At 34.2% G+C, this 16,038-nt stretch overlaps 3 protein-coding genes across 3 annotated transcripts; 1 reads left to right on the top strand and 2 right to left on the bottom strand.

Annotated features, from left to right (window-relative positions):
* Positions 1–210: 210 nt before the first annotated feature.
* EIN_418750 (alkyl/aryl-sulfatase BDS1, putative) lies at positions 211–2,076 on the bottom strand (the record flags this gene model as incomplete). Its single annotated transcript, XM_004254709.1, has 1 exon — positions 211–2,076. The coding sequence occupies one exon, from the start codon at positions 2,074–2,076 to the stop codon at positions 211–213; it is 1,866 nt and encodes a 621-aa protein (XP_004254757.1).
* A 2,132-nt stretch (positions 2,077–4,208) lies between these two features.
* EIN_418740 (protein serine/threonine kinase, putative) lies at positions 4,209–9,386 on the top strand (the record flags this gene model as incomplete). Its single annotated transcript, XM_004254708.1, has 1 exon — positions 4,209–9,386. The coding sequence occupies one exon, from the start codon at positions 4,209–4,211 to the stop codon at positions 9,384–9,386; it is 5,178 nt and encodes a 1,725-aa protein (XP_004254756.1).
* Positions 9,387–9,445: 59 nt separating this feature from the next.
* Positions 9,446–16,038, bottom strand: EIN_418730 (sporulation-specific protein, putative; the record flags this gene model as incomplete). The annotated part of the gene is made up of 1 exon (XM_004254707.1): positions 9,446–16,038. A coding segment is annotated over one exon (6,593 nt), but the record flags the coding sequence as incomplete, so codon positions are not given.

The raw sequence follows: 16,038 nt of genomic DNA, 5'->3' as shown, positions 1-16,038 counted from the left end.
GGACTGAATAGAAATGTTATTTGGAAATGCCGAATATTTTTATTCGATTTTTGTGAAATGACCCTGCAAATAAATCGAATAGAAGCTATACTGTATAGTAAGTAATTATAAATTTACTATAAAATATTTTTTCAAGACAGGTTTTTCCAAACGCGACAGCTTTTTCGCATGACTGTACTTTAACAATTAAAGAAAAGTGGATTATTTATTTTAAGGCTCAACTATAGGGAATGTCGACTTTGGGATATTAATTGCATTGATGAACACAAAGAAATCATTCAAAGATCCATTGTGTTGTATTTTAGCTTCAAACTCCATATTTGTCATTTTTCTCAAAACTAAAAGGATGAGGTCCGACTTTGTACAATATATTGAAGTTGTCGGGGTTATGTTTAATGTAGCTCTGTTGTTCAAAACGCTATTCTTTAAAATGACACTACCTTCTTCTGAGTTGGAAAAGTAAAAGTTAAATACAGATGCTATTCCATCAACTTGATTTGGATCAAGAGATACAGCAAAGAAGTCAAAAAGGTGGCAGAAAGGCAATTTGACAAGTAGATGTTCACTTGCATAACTATCTTTTTTGTATTGAATTTCTTCTTTGGTGTGTTCTAATTCAAACGCACCATTCAAATAAATGTTTCTCCATACCGCACTCTCTTGCATATAAGCCGTTTGTTTGTATACTTCGGCCAACAATTTTCTTGCACTTGTGTTTTGTGGATTTTTAAAGACGACGTGATTTAATAAAGTAATTGCCCATTGAAAATCTCCACTTTCAAACGACTCTTTTGCTATAGAAATGCACTTCTCTTCGCCACCAATAGCTTCAACGTACTTTTCACCCAATTTGGTTGGAGTCAAAGGATTCAAATTAGCCGGATTTGCATCATAAAATCCAAGATAATACTGGCACTCTGCTCTACAGTTATGAGAGACTGTTCCGTAGTAATTTCGATTGTAAAATTCACAAGAAAGTGCTTTAGGGAGTGTGACCTTTTCTGGCAGCTCTGTGAGAGTAGTTCCCAAATTCAATTGCCTTAATGTTTGGTCGTGAATATATTTGTACAAGTCTCTTTGTTTTTCATAATACTTTAAGATATTTTCACGGCCAAAAGTGGGCCAATGGTGTGATCCAAAAGAATATTCTAAGATGTCAGAATACTTAAGCAAGATGTTATCAATGTACTTTGCCCAGTCTTTGCCATTTCTAGCTTGTGCACCTCTTGGGGTATATAAGTTGTGTTGCACTCGATTTACCTCTTCCGCAGCACACACTGCATTGAGTTGTGGAAACACCATCATCATTTCTGTTGGAGCTTCTGCGTTTGGGGTATATATGAAATCGATTTGTACACCGTCGACTAGAAGTGTTTTGTCCTCTCCAATTTCAATTAATTGCGATGGACAGAATTCACTCATTGTACCAGTAGATATTGCAGTACCTAAGCCACAACCAATCCACCCCTTTTCGCCACGTTCAAGGTTGTGCCCAAACATAAATATACTTCTTCTTTCCATCGCAATTCCGGCTAACAAGTTTTCAGACACACTCAGTTTAAAAAGATCCTTTGGGGTATATACTACCGTGTCTTTATCCATCACTGACTCCAACCCACCAATGTGGTCAAAGTGGGAGTGTGTTAAGATCACCGCACTTACTGGAAGATTTTCAACTCTATCTCTTAACAATTTGATCCCAGCAGCGGCGGTCTCAATGCAACACATAGTGTCAATGACTATCCACCCTTTGTGCCCTTTTATGAAAGACATGTTGGCCAAATCGAAGCCTCGGAATTGATAAACCTTATATGGAATGATTTCAAACAGGCCATGAATACGTGTGAGTTGGCACTGTCTCCAAAGGGATGGGTTGATAGTATCTGGACATTTTTCTTTATCCAAAAAGTCTGTTTTGTGGCAGTCAAAAACAACTTCTCCACTCTCTTTTGTGATCTTTCCAGACTCTAATGTACATATAAAGCCACGAGTGGAGTCGGTGAAATCTTGTGTATTCTCAAAGTCCAACTCAGAGAGCACTTTCTTATTGCGTTCTTTCACTAATTCACAGGCCATTTAAAGGTCAAAGATTTGGTATTGTATATATAGTAAAACATTCAAAAAGGGTGTAAATTGAATACATGAATATTGGTTTGGTTTATTATTAAAATGTTAATAGTTTTAAAATGTTTCGTTTGGAATTCGTCGAGAAAAACATACATTTTTTTGATCTTTTGAAATGGTCCACTTTTTGAAATAAATTGATAATGTTCAATTATGTGAAGTTCGACTTGAAAAATTGTTTAATTATGGTAAACTTTAGTTGAACTCGTTAATGTGTATAAAGACGTTGTTTTGTGTTTCAATGAGTTACTGAATATTAAATTATTATAATCTAAGGTAAACTAATGTTGTTTTAATAAATAAAAAACATCTAATAACAGTTTGGTTTTAAACAATAAAATACCAATAAAAATAATTTTAATAAAAACAAAAACAAATAGTTTTTAGTTGTATTAAATAATACAGGTGGTTATTACTACAATAAAGTCAGTACACAAACATCCTTTATTTTATACCGTTTTTGTTAATGTTCCCAACTTACGATAAAAATAAGTCCAAAAATTACTATAATTAATATAACTATTCCAAAACTTAATAACCAATAACACAACAAATAACATAAATAAAATTTAAACATCTAAAAATGAATAAACACAGTTGATTTAACGATAAAATTGAACAAAATGACGGGGAAATGTTGCTAACAAACTAAAAGGAAAGTTTATATACTTTTAAAAAAACGAATTAATAAACTGACTGTTTGAAACAACGTTACTCTCTTTCTTCGACACTCCTTACTTTCTTTGATTTTTGTTGTTTTATATCTTCAGTTAAATTTGTTTGATTCAATGTTGTATTCGATCGATTAATGCATGTTCGTTAACATGTTTTTAACATATTGACATTATGTTTTTTACATCGCGTACCTAATAAATCGTTATATTATTAATGTAAAAAGCATCATTTCTTTGTTTTGGCGTAAATTGTTGACAATCAAATTATTTTTTTGTTTTTCATGTAAATTTTGGATTGTAAAAAAAACAACCAATCATATTCGATAAATAAGGTCAACAGAATAAATAACGTTTTAGGACTGACTTTATAATATAGTTACAGTCAAAATAATAATTAACTTGTTATCAATTATGTTTTGATATACTTTTGAGCAATAAAAGTATATTTTATTGTTATTGAATCTACAAATATATCATTTTTTACTGATTTAAAAAATGATAATAAATCAATTAAATCTAATTAAAATATGGTATTTTTATATAACTTCATCAAACAAAAATACTTATTGTGTACTTCTTTAAATGTTTAACTAGACATTTTTTTGATAAAAATGACTATTCCAATTATTTCTTCATTACAATTGAATTATAAGTATTTATACACATAATTGGTTATATAAAGTAAAAAGGGAGGTTTTATAACTTTATTTTAAAAAAAATATAAAAAAAATTGGGAAAATAAAAACATTACAAAATATAACTTTATTTTCTAATTTGGATACTTTTATTTTTTTATTTAAGTTTTCATTAAACTTGGCTTTTAGTAATTGTTATTCGACAGTTAAATTTATTTTTCATTGTCTGAGAAACTACCATACAAAGATTTTAATTATTATAAATAGTTTTTTTACTACTTTAATTATAATAAAAAAATTATTGCTTTGAAAGAAAACTTAATACTGAATAAATAATTTCAACAGATAGCGAAAAAGGTGATTGAGAAATAAATCTTTAAATTTGATCAGACCTTCAAAATTCACCGATGAATTACAATTTAATAAAATTTACAATAATTAAATCGTTTACAAACCAAACTGAATATCAAATAAAATAATATCAAAAGAATTAATAAAAAAGAATTAACTATTCAATTGTTCAATTAAACTAAACTTAATTTAAATTTAATAACAAAAGTTTAATTCCGAAGAAACTTATTAATACATTTTAATTAATTTAATAAACATAAGAAATCTTACTTCCAGTAGAACATCCACTTCGAGCTCTAAAAGCACAAAAATAGGTTATTATATATATAAAGATAGAAGTATTGAAAAAGTCGAAAAAATAGTTTTTATAAAAAACGAATAATAACTCTATCCTTTCCATACAAAACTTACAAATCATAGACTAATGTTTGTTTGTATGATTATATTCAGTATGAGTCTTTTCCAGGCCGTCTCAGTCGATTGTGTTCCTGGTACCTATATGTCTTCAACCCAATTAGGTGAATGTCCCCAGTGTGAACCTGGTTCTATTTCGACAACAATAAATGCCACCACGTGTACTCCATGTGCAGCAGGGTCTATTCCAAACACCAGTTCTTCTTCTTGTGATTTGTGCCCAAAAGGGTCTTCCTCAAAATATGGGTCAACAGAGTGTACTTTATGTCCTATGGGGTCTCACGCATCAACAGAAGGGTCTTTGTGTGAACAGTGTTGGTACGGTGAATACTCGAACAAAGTAGGTCAAGCTGAGTGTAATTTATGCCCACTGGGAACTTATCAAAATTTTCGAGGGACCACTCAATGTAAAGAATGTTATTATGGGAGGTACGCAGATACCACTGGGTCGGACTTATGCACAGACTGTGCTAAAGGTTACTTTGCTTCTGACATAGGTACTGTTAGGTGCTCTGCCTGTCCAGCTGGAACGTACGCGTCCTCTACTGGTTCTCGAGAGTGTCAACCATGTAGTCCCAACTCCTATTCACTTGAAGGGTCTTCAAATTGTACGTCTTGTACTAACATTGCATGTAATTTATGTGAAACAACAACAGGAAGATGTACATCATGCAATCCCGGGTATTCATTTTCAGTGAATAGCATTTGTGTGATTTGTAGTGCAGGATATTTCTCTACCGGTGGCACGTCATACTGTTCATCGTGTCAGAATGGGTTTTATGCGTTAGTTGGATCCGCTGAATGTAAAAGTTGTAATACAACTTGTAAGATGTGTGACAAAAAAACGGGTCTATGCATTTCATGTGACCCCGGATATTCATATTATGATGGTGTGTGCACCCTTTGTTCGACTGGGTCTTATTCTGAAAGTGGTACTGTGTGTTACTTATGCCCTAATGGCTTTTATACTTCAAAGACGGGAAGTTCTATATGTAGTCAATGTGATGGTTCATGTAAAACATGTGATAGAATAGATGGGCATTGTACTTCATGTTACGTTGGGATGATAACACAAAACGGGATATGTGTTTCGTGTGGAGTTGGGTATATCAGTTATAACAATTATTGTTATGGTTGCAGCACAGGGACATACTCTTCAAACGAAAACAGCGACACGTGCTATAATTGTGACCCTGGTTACTATACCGATTCAGTTGCAAGTTCTGAGTGCAAACAATGTTCTTCAACATGTCGTACATGTGACCCGACAACAGGTTCTTGCACAAATTGTATTACTAATTATTTCATTCAAAATGGCAATTGCGTTACATGTGAAGCTGGGTACAAAATCAACACGAGAAAAAACAAATGTGATATATGTCCAGCAGGGTATTACAGTCAAGCTATGGCTACAAAGTGTAAAGACTGCGATTCAATGACTTGGTCAACTGAAGGTTCCGCCACATGCACTCCTTGTAGTACAAATTGTTCTTCGTGTTCTAAATCAAATGGTCACTGTACATCATGTATAACTGGATATGGTTTTGCCAAAGATAATTATAGATGTGAACAATGTCAAGCGGGGAACTATGCCTATTATAGCAATTGTAAAATTTGTGACGATTTGAAGTATCAGAATCTCAACGGTCAAACAACATGCAAATCGTGTGCTGAAGGGTGTAGCTCATGTAACAAAACCACTGGCGTGTGTATCAATTGTAAAGCTGGATATGGCTATTCCAATGGTGAATGTACTCCATGTGGAGTACAACAATACTCAACAGGTGGTACATCTCAGTGTATGGAATGTCCTTCTGGATGCACAAATTGTATTAAAGAAAGTGGTGTGTGTTCTGAGTGTGAGAATGGGATGAAAAAAGACTCGGGAGTGTGTATTTCATGTTCGAGCAATGGCAATTGTTCTTCGTGTACTTCAACGGTATTTGAGTCTAACAGAAAGTGTGCAATTTGTAATAATGGGTATTACCTTGATAATAACATGTGCAGTCTGTGTAACTCAATTTCAAGTGAATGTTTGGTGTGCTCGCAAACATCCAAGGAATGCACTTTATGTAAAAATGAATATATTTCAACAGAAACTTCTTGTGTTTTGTGTGAACCTGGAGAAGTCAAAACTGGTACAAAAAGCTGTACAAAATGCTATGAAAAAATTCAAAATTGCGAAACTTGTGATTATAACGGAGGTATTCAAATATGTACATTATGCTATGCTCCTTATGTGTTAAGTAATGACAAACAAAGTTGTATTGATTCAAATACAAATAGCACGCATTATGATGAAGATAAACACAATGCCATTACAAACATGAATAATTGTGTTATTCAAATTGGTGACATTTGTTATTTGTGCAATGAAAAAAATTCAGTTTTGAACAACAACAAATGTATTAATATTATTGGAAAATGCTTAGAAGTGTCTATTAAAACGTGTGATATGTGTTTAAATGGAGTGATCACTTCAAATGGGAATTGTAATTTAAATGGATGTGGGTATCAAATGAACACCAACGTGACATCATGTCTACAATGTGCAAACCAGTATTATGGAGACTCATGTGAGTCGCGATTTGAAGGGTGTGCACTTTCAAAAAATGGGATATGTGTTGAGACCAAAATTGGGTATTACATCTCCGGTCTTTTAACACAGAGTTGTGGAAATAGTGATATATGCCTTTTGTCAACAAACAATTCCGAATTATATCATATAAAATGCAAAAATTCATATATCCTATCATCAACAGGAGAGTGTATACTTCCCACTGAATGCAACAAAATGTCAACAAATGAGTGTATAAAGTGTAATGAAAAATATCACATGGAAGACGGCAATTGTGTTAAAAATGACGAAGACTGTTCTATTGAAAATGGAAACATCTGTGTTTTATGTTCCAGTGGAATGACGACGGGAGGGAAATGTAAAGACATAAAAGAAATCAATTGCAAAGTGTTTAATGAAACGTGTAAAACATGTAACGATGGGTATTACAAGAATTTAGATTCATGTGATTTAATCGAAGAGAAGTATCCAAATTGTAAACAAATATCTCTTGTGACTTCCAAGTGTGTTGAATGCGAAGAAGGTTATTTCCAGTCAACAGGAAGTTGTGTTGAAATTACACAACCGACTTTAACAGAAGAAAATGTGACCACATTCAAATCAAATGTAGAAGAAAATTGTGAGACTAAAACCACAAAAGGATGCACGCGGTGTAATGAAGGGTTTTACTTAGAAAATGGGACATGTTACGCATGCCAATATCCATGCACTCAATGTTCGACTCAGACATATTGTACTGCATGTGATGAGTATTCGTACGACAAGAATGGGCAATGTTTTGAGATTAACGACCTTCTTAAAGTGTGTCAAGTGATGATGTCGACATACAGTGGATGTGTGATATGCAAAGATGGATACCTTCGTTCATCGGATGGGAAGTCGTGTGATAAGTGTGATGAATCATGTCGCACATGTGGCAATGATGGTACTTGTTTTGAGTGTTCTGAAGGGTATTATCGAACAAGTTTCAACTCCACCAAGCTCTGCAACAATTATAGTGAACTTCAGGGGTGCACAAATAAGACTTCGAGTGGCTGTGCATCATGTGAAGATGGATTATATCTCTCCCATGATACATGTCACTTATGTAATGAATATTGTGAAACATGTTCATCACTTTCAGAGTGTTTATCGTGTATTACAGACTATGTTTTATTAAATGGGGAGTGTATGCATTTTTCAAATATAGTTAACTGCATTTCATCATCTGAAGGAAGGTGTTCGGCGTGTGCAAATGATTTGCGACTCAATGCTGATGGTACTCTATGTGAAAAAGTGACGAATTATGGGGTCATCGTTGGAGTACCCATTTCAATTATTGTTGTTATTATTGTTATTATTATTATGATAATAATACTCGTTCTCGTTTTACATCAACTGAAAATCGAAAGCGACAAGATGCAGAATGTCTGCATCTTCCAGATGAAGCGTTCGAATATCGCAATGAAAATTCTTTCGGGAGACGTGTTGACAAATAAGAGCGAACTGACATTTTCGGAGAATGGGGAGTTGAACAAAATCGACACGGAAAGTCGCGAGTTGTTATGTGTTGGAAACAAAGGAAAAGGGAGTTTAAAAGTACAAATAACGATAGCCGACAATTGTGATAAGTACACCATTCGCACTACTCCACAATTGATTACATTAAAGAGTGGGGAAGCGTGTGAGTTTGAAGTGTTTATAGTGCCACTCTGCACTTCACATTTAACAGATAACATTATGATCATCACTTTAGACATCGCCAGTGGTAACAAAACAACATCAAAATTCCCAATCTCAATTTCCACTGAAAATTCGACCAAATTGGATTACGACGAGTTAATCGACGAACGACAAATTGGGGAAGGTTCCTTTGGGATAGTGTATAAAGGGAAGTACAGAGGAAACGATGTGGCTATTAAGAAGATGAAAGAGGCAAATTCACAGAAGGGGAAATCGTTAGATGAGTTTGAGAAGGAAGTGAATATGTTAGACAAATTCCGGAGTGATTATATCGTTCATTTCTATGGCGCTGTTTTCATACCAACAAAGATCTGTATGGTCACTGAATTTGCGAAATATGGCAGTTTACAAGACTTGATGAGAGAGCAGAAGGACAACACATATAGTAATCAACTGAAGCAAAAAATCTGTTTGGACACAGCAAAGGGAATTAAGTACTTGCACTCAAATGACATTTTACACAGAGACATCAAGCCAGACAACATCTTAATTTTCTCATTGGAATTAAGTGTATCGGTCAATGCAAAATTGACTGACTTCGGGTCTTCAAGAAATGTCAATATGTTGATGACGAACATGACATTCACTAAAGGAATTGGTACTCCAGTGTATATGGCGCCCGAAATCTTGAACCAAGAGAAATACAAGAAGCCAGCAGATATGTACTCCCTTGCTATTACAATGTATGAGATATTTACTTGGAACGAGGCATATCCTAAAGACCACTTCAAATTCCCATGGAAAATCGCCGAATTTGTGAGTAACGGATATCGCCCAAAAGTGAACTTGGTCATCCCATTAGCCATATTCAATGTGATTGACGGATGTTGGGCACAAAACCCAGCTGAGAGGACGTCTATCGACGATGTTATAATCAAATTACAATGATAAAATAGTGTTTTTCGATTTGATTCTATTGAAACCCTAAAATTGAAACACAAGTGTTGTTACTCAAAAAGAGTTGTTTTGTCACTGTTTCCTTTCTCTGCGGCTTTCTCATCTTCTTTGACGTATTTGAAGTCTTCTGCAATCTTTTTGTCGATTGCAGGGTATTCATCTTCCATTTTCCCTATAAAGGAAATCATAGTGAGTAATTCACTTGGAAGGTTTATGTCACTTTGATCGTATTGATACCTCTGCTTTTTCTGTGTTTTGAATGCCCCATAGTTCTTGTATGACCAGAAATACTCATTTTCACTCTTTCGAACACATTGCCCGTCTTCATATATTAACAGCATGTCATCGTAAGTCTTGTTCAATACATATTCAAAGTTGTATGAATTGCCTTTTGCATGTCCGGGAAGCTGCACTTTGATCTGAAAGCCTCTCTCTGTTTTAATAACATCAAACGCTTCTCCGTTGCCACTCAAGTGCACTTTGTCAGTGTATTGATCAACTTTTGATTGATACATACTCTTAAAGAAAGCTTCATCGTATTTCTTTACAAGTGGTGTGCATATCTCATTAAAGCACTTTTGAACTTCACTTCCAATGAACGTGAATAACACATCTCCTACTAAATTGTTCTTCTTTGTAAATTGAAGAGTACTTTGCATGTTTTCTAAAGCCTCTTTGTAAGTTTCTAAGAACACTGTTGCTGATATCTTCTCAGCAAAGTTGTAACCTTTGGCTATAAATGCAGTGTACTGGCACTTTGGGATTGAAGCTCCAAAGTAATTTTCAGAAGGGAACACTCGTGGACAATCAAGTTGATATCCCACAAAACTGATAACCGGTGCAATACAGTTAATAGTGCTCTCCATCTTCACATCGAACATCCGAGTCTTTTCGGAACACCCAAACTTCTCGAAAATTGTTCTGATTTTGTTGTGCACAAGTGACTTCTCGTCATTAGAAAAGACGAACTGAGTGTCATCTTTTTGAGTCAAAGTGTCTATCATTAATTTTGAGTATTGATACATATCACTGTAATTTTGTGCTATTAAACTGTTGATGATTGCATAATTAAAGTTGACCAAATTTGCTTTGAAGTTGTATGAGATTTCATTATGCATATGCTGAATGCCACTTATCTCTGAATTGTATAACTCGTTGTCACTAAATTGGTGCATTGCCATAAATTGTTTGTCGGTTTGTGGAGTCCGATTAACAAGAGGAACCGTCGACTCCACAATGTACAACACATTAGGTAAAAAGCCCTCTTTTTTCTTTAACAACACAAAGTTGTCGACATTAGAAACAAACTCTCTGACTTCATTTAAAAATGAATAATTAGAGCGCAAGAGTGTTTCAATTGCAAGTGTTTTTGGAAGCGCAAATTTGTCGTCCAAATCTTTTAATTGAGTTTTTGCCAAGAACTTTTCGACGAATTTGAGTTCACTTGTGTATAAGACCAGTTTGCTTTGATCTACATGGACATCAATTAAAGCCTCTTTTATAGATTCTATTACAAATGAATTTTGAGCAAAATCCAGTTGAAGACTTTGGAGTGTTTTCACTATAGTTTGGAGCTTAAGTATCAAATTGTTATTATAATTGATATACACATCATCGACACCTTCCTGTTTATTCATGAATTTAATACATTCAATTTGTCCACAAGTATATAACATTATAATTGTATTATACACTTCAATTTCTTCCTTTAAAATTGCAGGCAGATCTTCAAAGGAAATATCGAAGAAGTCATATACCATTTCGAGTGTAAAGCACGTCTTATTCATTTGAGTAGTAAATTTCCTAATGGTATAGAAAATGTCTTCTTTCCCTCTTTTTGTGTCTATATTACAGAACTCTAATATTGGAAGTTTACTCTCAAAAATGTCTTCCAAGCATTTCTTGATAGCCACCACACACTCTTTTTCTTTGTTTTCATACGTGGTATTGAGTGTATTTAAAAATAGTTCTTTGTGTGTTTGGTCAAGTACAATTTCATTACTCTCACCCAACACATAATTCAAGTACTTTTTCATTAATATGACCATTTCAGTGTTTTCCTCTTCGTTATTTTTAGTGAAGTAGTGTTGGTAATGCTCTTTAAATGTCACGTCTATGAAATCACTCTGTGAAAAAGTCGTCTTGTCTTTTTGAGAAAGAAGTACCAATTTCTTTGTTAATTCTTGTGTATTTTTATTTCTGCTTTCCAAAAATTTGATCGCATTTTCAAATTGCGTTTTCCCACATATTTTTGTGAAGGGCTGATGCTCAAGTTTTATATGGACAGAACCTTCAATGAAATACAGTGCACTTATCGCATCATTTAACGCTTCTATCTCATCAAATTCAAAATCATTTGTTACACAGAACTTGTCGGCCTTTTCAAAAAGATTTTTGATTGTTTGAATTCCTTTAATATTTTGATGTTGAAACGTTTTGATGAATATCATTGCACTCTTAATAAGAAGTATTGTTCTATTAAAAGGGTGCACGTAACTCGAATTTTCTTGTACGAACGCCTTCTCTAAATATTCAGCAAGGCGCTCAAGATGTTTCTCATCATTTTTTTCTACGTGTTCGGCCAAAGCCAAAACAGAGTCTTCAATATACGATTTAATGTTAGAAATGTCTTCTGTTTGTGCAATGTAACACAACTCCTTCACTTTTTGGTCTGTGGTCTCCTCTTCAATTTTCTTTGTTTCTAAAAGTTGTGTTTTGACTTCATTCACCAAGTCGGGAATTTCGTTAAAGAGTTCGGTCTTTTCTTTATCAGACTTTTTAAGTTCGTTCTGTGATGAGATGTTCTTGAGTATTTGTGCTACCAACTCCGCTATAACAACTCGGACGTGTGCGATCCTTTCAAAGTCTTCTGCTTCTTTGCATATCTTCACCGAGTCCCTCTTCATCTTTTCATAGAAGGCAAAGACTTTGAGATAATTTTTGTCGACCTCCAGAATTCGGTCTTTTTGTATTAAACAGTTGAAGGGGTAGATCTTCTCGTCTTCGATTTTCTCTATGAACTTCTCCAATTTATTAATTTCGTTTTTAAGTGTTTGGCCGCCTAATCGTTTCTCAACACACCTCTCAACTTCTCTCATCGACTTTTGTGCGTTGTTTATGTTAGATATCAACAAAAAGAAACATGCATCTTCTGTTGTTATGTCCAGTTCTTTTAATTGATCGTCATATGTATATTTTGCTTTATTAAAACCTTCTATATTCTCTTCATACAAACTTTTTGCACATATAAATTGCTCTCTTGCTCTCAAAGGAGTCGTCTTTAAAAAGTCTTTTGCTGTTTTCACATATTTAAGGTATTCGTTGTTCTTAGAAAGCATTGTTTGTCGTTCTCCAATTAAATCGACACTTTCTTCATTATTATGAGCAAACTGATTGAACACAACAAGCACATCTTCAACTTTTTTATTGATCGTTTTCATTTGCTCGATATAGTCTTGATAGTGCAAGTCATTGACACCAAACACATCTTCTGAATATTTCTTTTTGGCCTGTGAGATTTGTTCTTCAAATTTTTGACTGTTGACAACAGTAGTGTAGTACTCCGCTAATTTGGTGGAGCGGCCAACTTCACATATAAACCACTCACATAATGAGACGGGTATTTTCGCCTTTACTTTCTCTTCAAGTTGTGAAACAACCTGTTGAGCTTTGGAAAGCACTGCAAGATCATTGAGAACTTCTTGATTTTCTTGTACTATTGCTTTTATTTCATACACTTTTTGAAATGTCAGCACACCACACTCTTCAAGTGTACACAACACAAACATCACTTTTTGTTCCAAAATTTCAACAACATTTTCTTTAGTAATAACTTTGGTGTCGAACTTTTCTAACGCTTCGTTGTAGGCATCTCTGTACATTTCATACTTCTCAAACACATCAAATAGTGCGGAATTATCAACAATAAATTTCTCGTAATTTCTTTGTATGGCCTTCGGTATATCACAGACATCCATTTTCATCATTTTGTCTAAGACGTTATATAACTTAAATATCACTTCGTCTTCCTTTGTAGGCACAACACTAAATGACAAATTTTGTAACAACATTTTCTTGACATATTCTAAACACACAAATGGCTTTTGCGCATCTACGTGGTTCTTGTTGTTCTCTATTAAGTACATTTCTCTCATGTTTTGTTGAATAGTTTGAACCGCTTTCTGCATGAATATCATTTCTATCTTTTCTTGAGTCATTTCAAGCTCTTTCGCAAAGTTGATTTTAAATCTTGAGAGTAATTCTCTGTGGTCGTGTTCAATGGATTTGATTTGGTCTAAAGTCTCCTTCAAAAATTTCAAATCAACGGAAGTTCTAACATTTCTGATACACATTTGCACATCGTTTGTTATTTTCTTCACTTCCTTTTCATTCTCAATGTCATTTGATATTTTCTGAATGTCACTTTCGCTCAGTGTTTGGTATATATTTTCATAAAGAGGGCAATACCTCAAAAATTCAGTTCTAAAATTTTCAAGTGATTTTTCTGATACAACAACTTGTTGAAGAAGTTGTTTAACTTCGTCATTTGATTTTGAAACGGTGAGGATTTGTCCATTCCGAATAGCAATTTCAATATTCATTTTCTTCGTCTTCACCATTTTGACTTTGTCAAGTAATTTGTGTATGACATTCATATCAAACACTTTCTGGAGTAAGTCACTCATTTGCTCGGCTTCAAATAGCCTATCCACCTCTTCCAAATATTCAACTTTACTCTTAACTTCATTTTTAAATGTCATGACAGTGCTTTTCATAGTCACCAAATTGTTTCTTGATGTCCAACTTTTGTCAAAGAGTTGGACCAATTTGATGTATTCTGTCAGACTCTCTTTACCAATCCATTTCTTTCCTGTGCTTCTCACGCTCATTTCAAATTTTGTCTTCTCTTCAACACCATCAACTTTTATCTGGTCCTTCACCATTTTAGTAAAGTCCGGTACCTTTTCATTTACATCAATATCTTCATTTTCAATCCGCATTTTCTGATTCACCATCTCACTCATCGGCATTGCACAAAACCCAAGACACTTCTTCGACTTCATTCGAATCTCCTCGACGTGGTCAAAAAAGTTTTTACTTTCTCTCTTGTGTTGGATTATATCGTTTCTAATAGACCACGCCGTCTGTTTGTATCCACGTACCCAGGGTTTGTTAATTACCATATCAACGTCTTTTGATATTTTATACACCTCCATCATATCCTTTTTCTGAACGGCAGCCGCAAACACACTAAACGCGTTCGATGGAAGGTGCAAGCAAAACTCTTCTAAAAACAAAGTCTTTAATTTTAACACTATTTCGCTGTTGTCAATAAGTAAATTGAATTTTGACATCCTCCCATTGTCTTCTTCAATCTTTTTGTTATACACATTCACTCTCTCAAAACATGTGGTAAAGTCCTTTGCTTCTAAACAGAGTTTCTTACACTGCTTCAACCCTTCTTCAACTTCTTTGGCTTCTGTGAAGTACATAGACCCATTAAATTCTTCATAAAAATTGAAGGTATCAAGAAAAGTAAAGTACTTTGCGAACTCCGGTTTAATCTTTGATATACCATCTTTAAGTTCTAATGCACAGAAATTTGGATCGGCGTCAGTTGGGACAGATATCAATTTCATCACATTAAAATATGTTTCAGTTGTTGCAACAGTGAATGTCTTAGCCGTCTTACTTTTCTCGATTGTTTTGACCAATTCTGGAAATCTATTTTTCTCAAGTATTACTGCAATTGCCCTCGCTATTTTTGAAATATCATATTCACCACTTTGAATGATGGGTATCATTCCTTTGACTTCATTTTTTATTACTGCACTTTTTACCTCCACTTTGGGTTGAACTTGTGGCACTTTCTTTTCGACTATTTGTACATTCTTCATCTCAAGGACTTTATCATAAAGTTCGTATACAGCTCCGGTCTCGGGCTTGTACTTCGTCATCTGTTCTTTTAAATTCAAAAATGTCGAATTGGGCTGTGACTTCACAACAACTTCATTCATCTTTGTCTCAATTTTGTTGAACGTTTCTTCTCGCTTTATACTATTTTCTTTGATCTCCTTTTCTTGCTCGAAAAGTAACATTTTGAGCGTGAAGAACTGTACTTTGAAGACATTTTCTAAAACGATTTTCTGCACTTTTTCCTCGGCATCTGAAAAATCCTTTGCATGACTAATTCCCCTCTTTTCGTATTGCTCTTTGTTCTTTTCATATATTTGTTTTAACACTGAAATGTCTTTCACAATTTGTTCGACAGAAGTCGCCACTTTGATCTTGTGGAAATCGGCTATGACTTTCTTTTCTTCATTTAAAAACGCTTCCTCCTTTTTGATGTTTTCTATAACTTCAGAGTGATTGGTGTTGATATAGAACTCAATAAAATTCTTGAAGTCCGGCTTTTCAGATATTATTTGGTCTTTAATGCTCAAGCAGTTTGTTTGTGTGTCTTTCACCAAAAATGTGGTAAAACAACTTGAAACAATTTTTATTGCACTCTCGTATTGTTTCCAATTGGACTTCTTAATGGCATCTTGAAGTACTTCATATCGTGTTTTGGCATTTGTCATCAGTACTGTCGCTTTGTAATGAGCGCCTTGTTGTATTGCGACGTCGCCCTTTCCTTCCTTTT

This window comes from Entamoeba invadens, assembly GCF_000330505.1.
Source record: "Entamoeba invadens IP1 unplaced genomic scaffold scaff_1105074724939, whole genome shotgun sequence".
In the NCBI taxonomy this organism is placed as follows: domain Eukaryota; phylum Evosea; order Mastigamoebida; family Endamoebidae; genus Entamoeba; species Entamoeba invadens.
The sequence above is the reverse complement of the archived record's forward strand: the minus strand, read 5'-3'. Positions and strand labels throughout refer to the sequence as shown.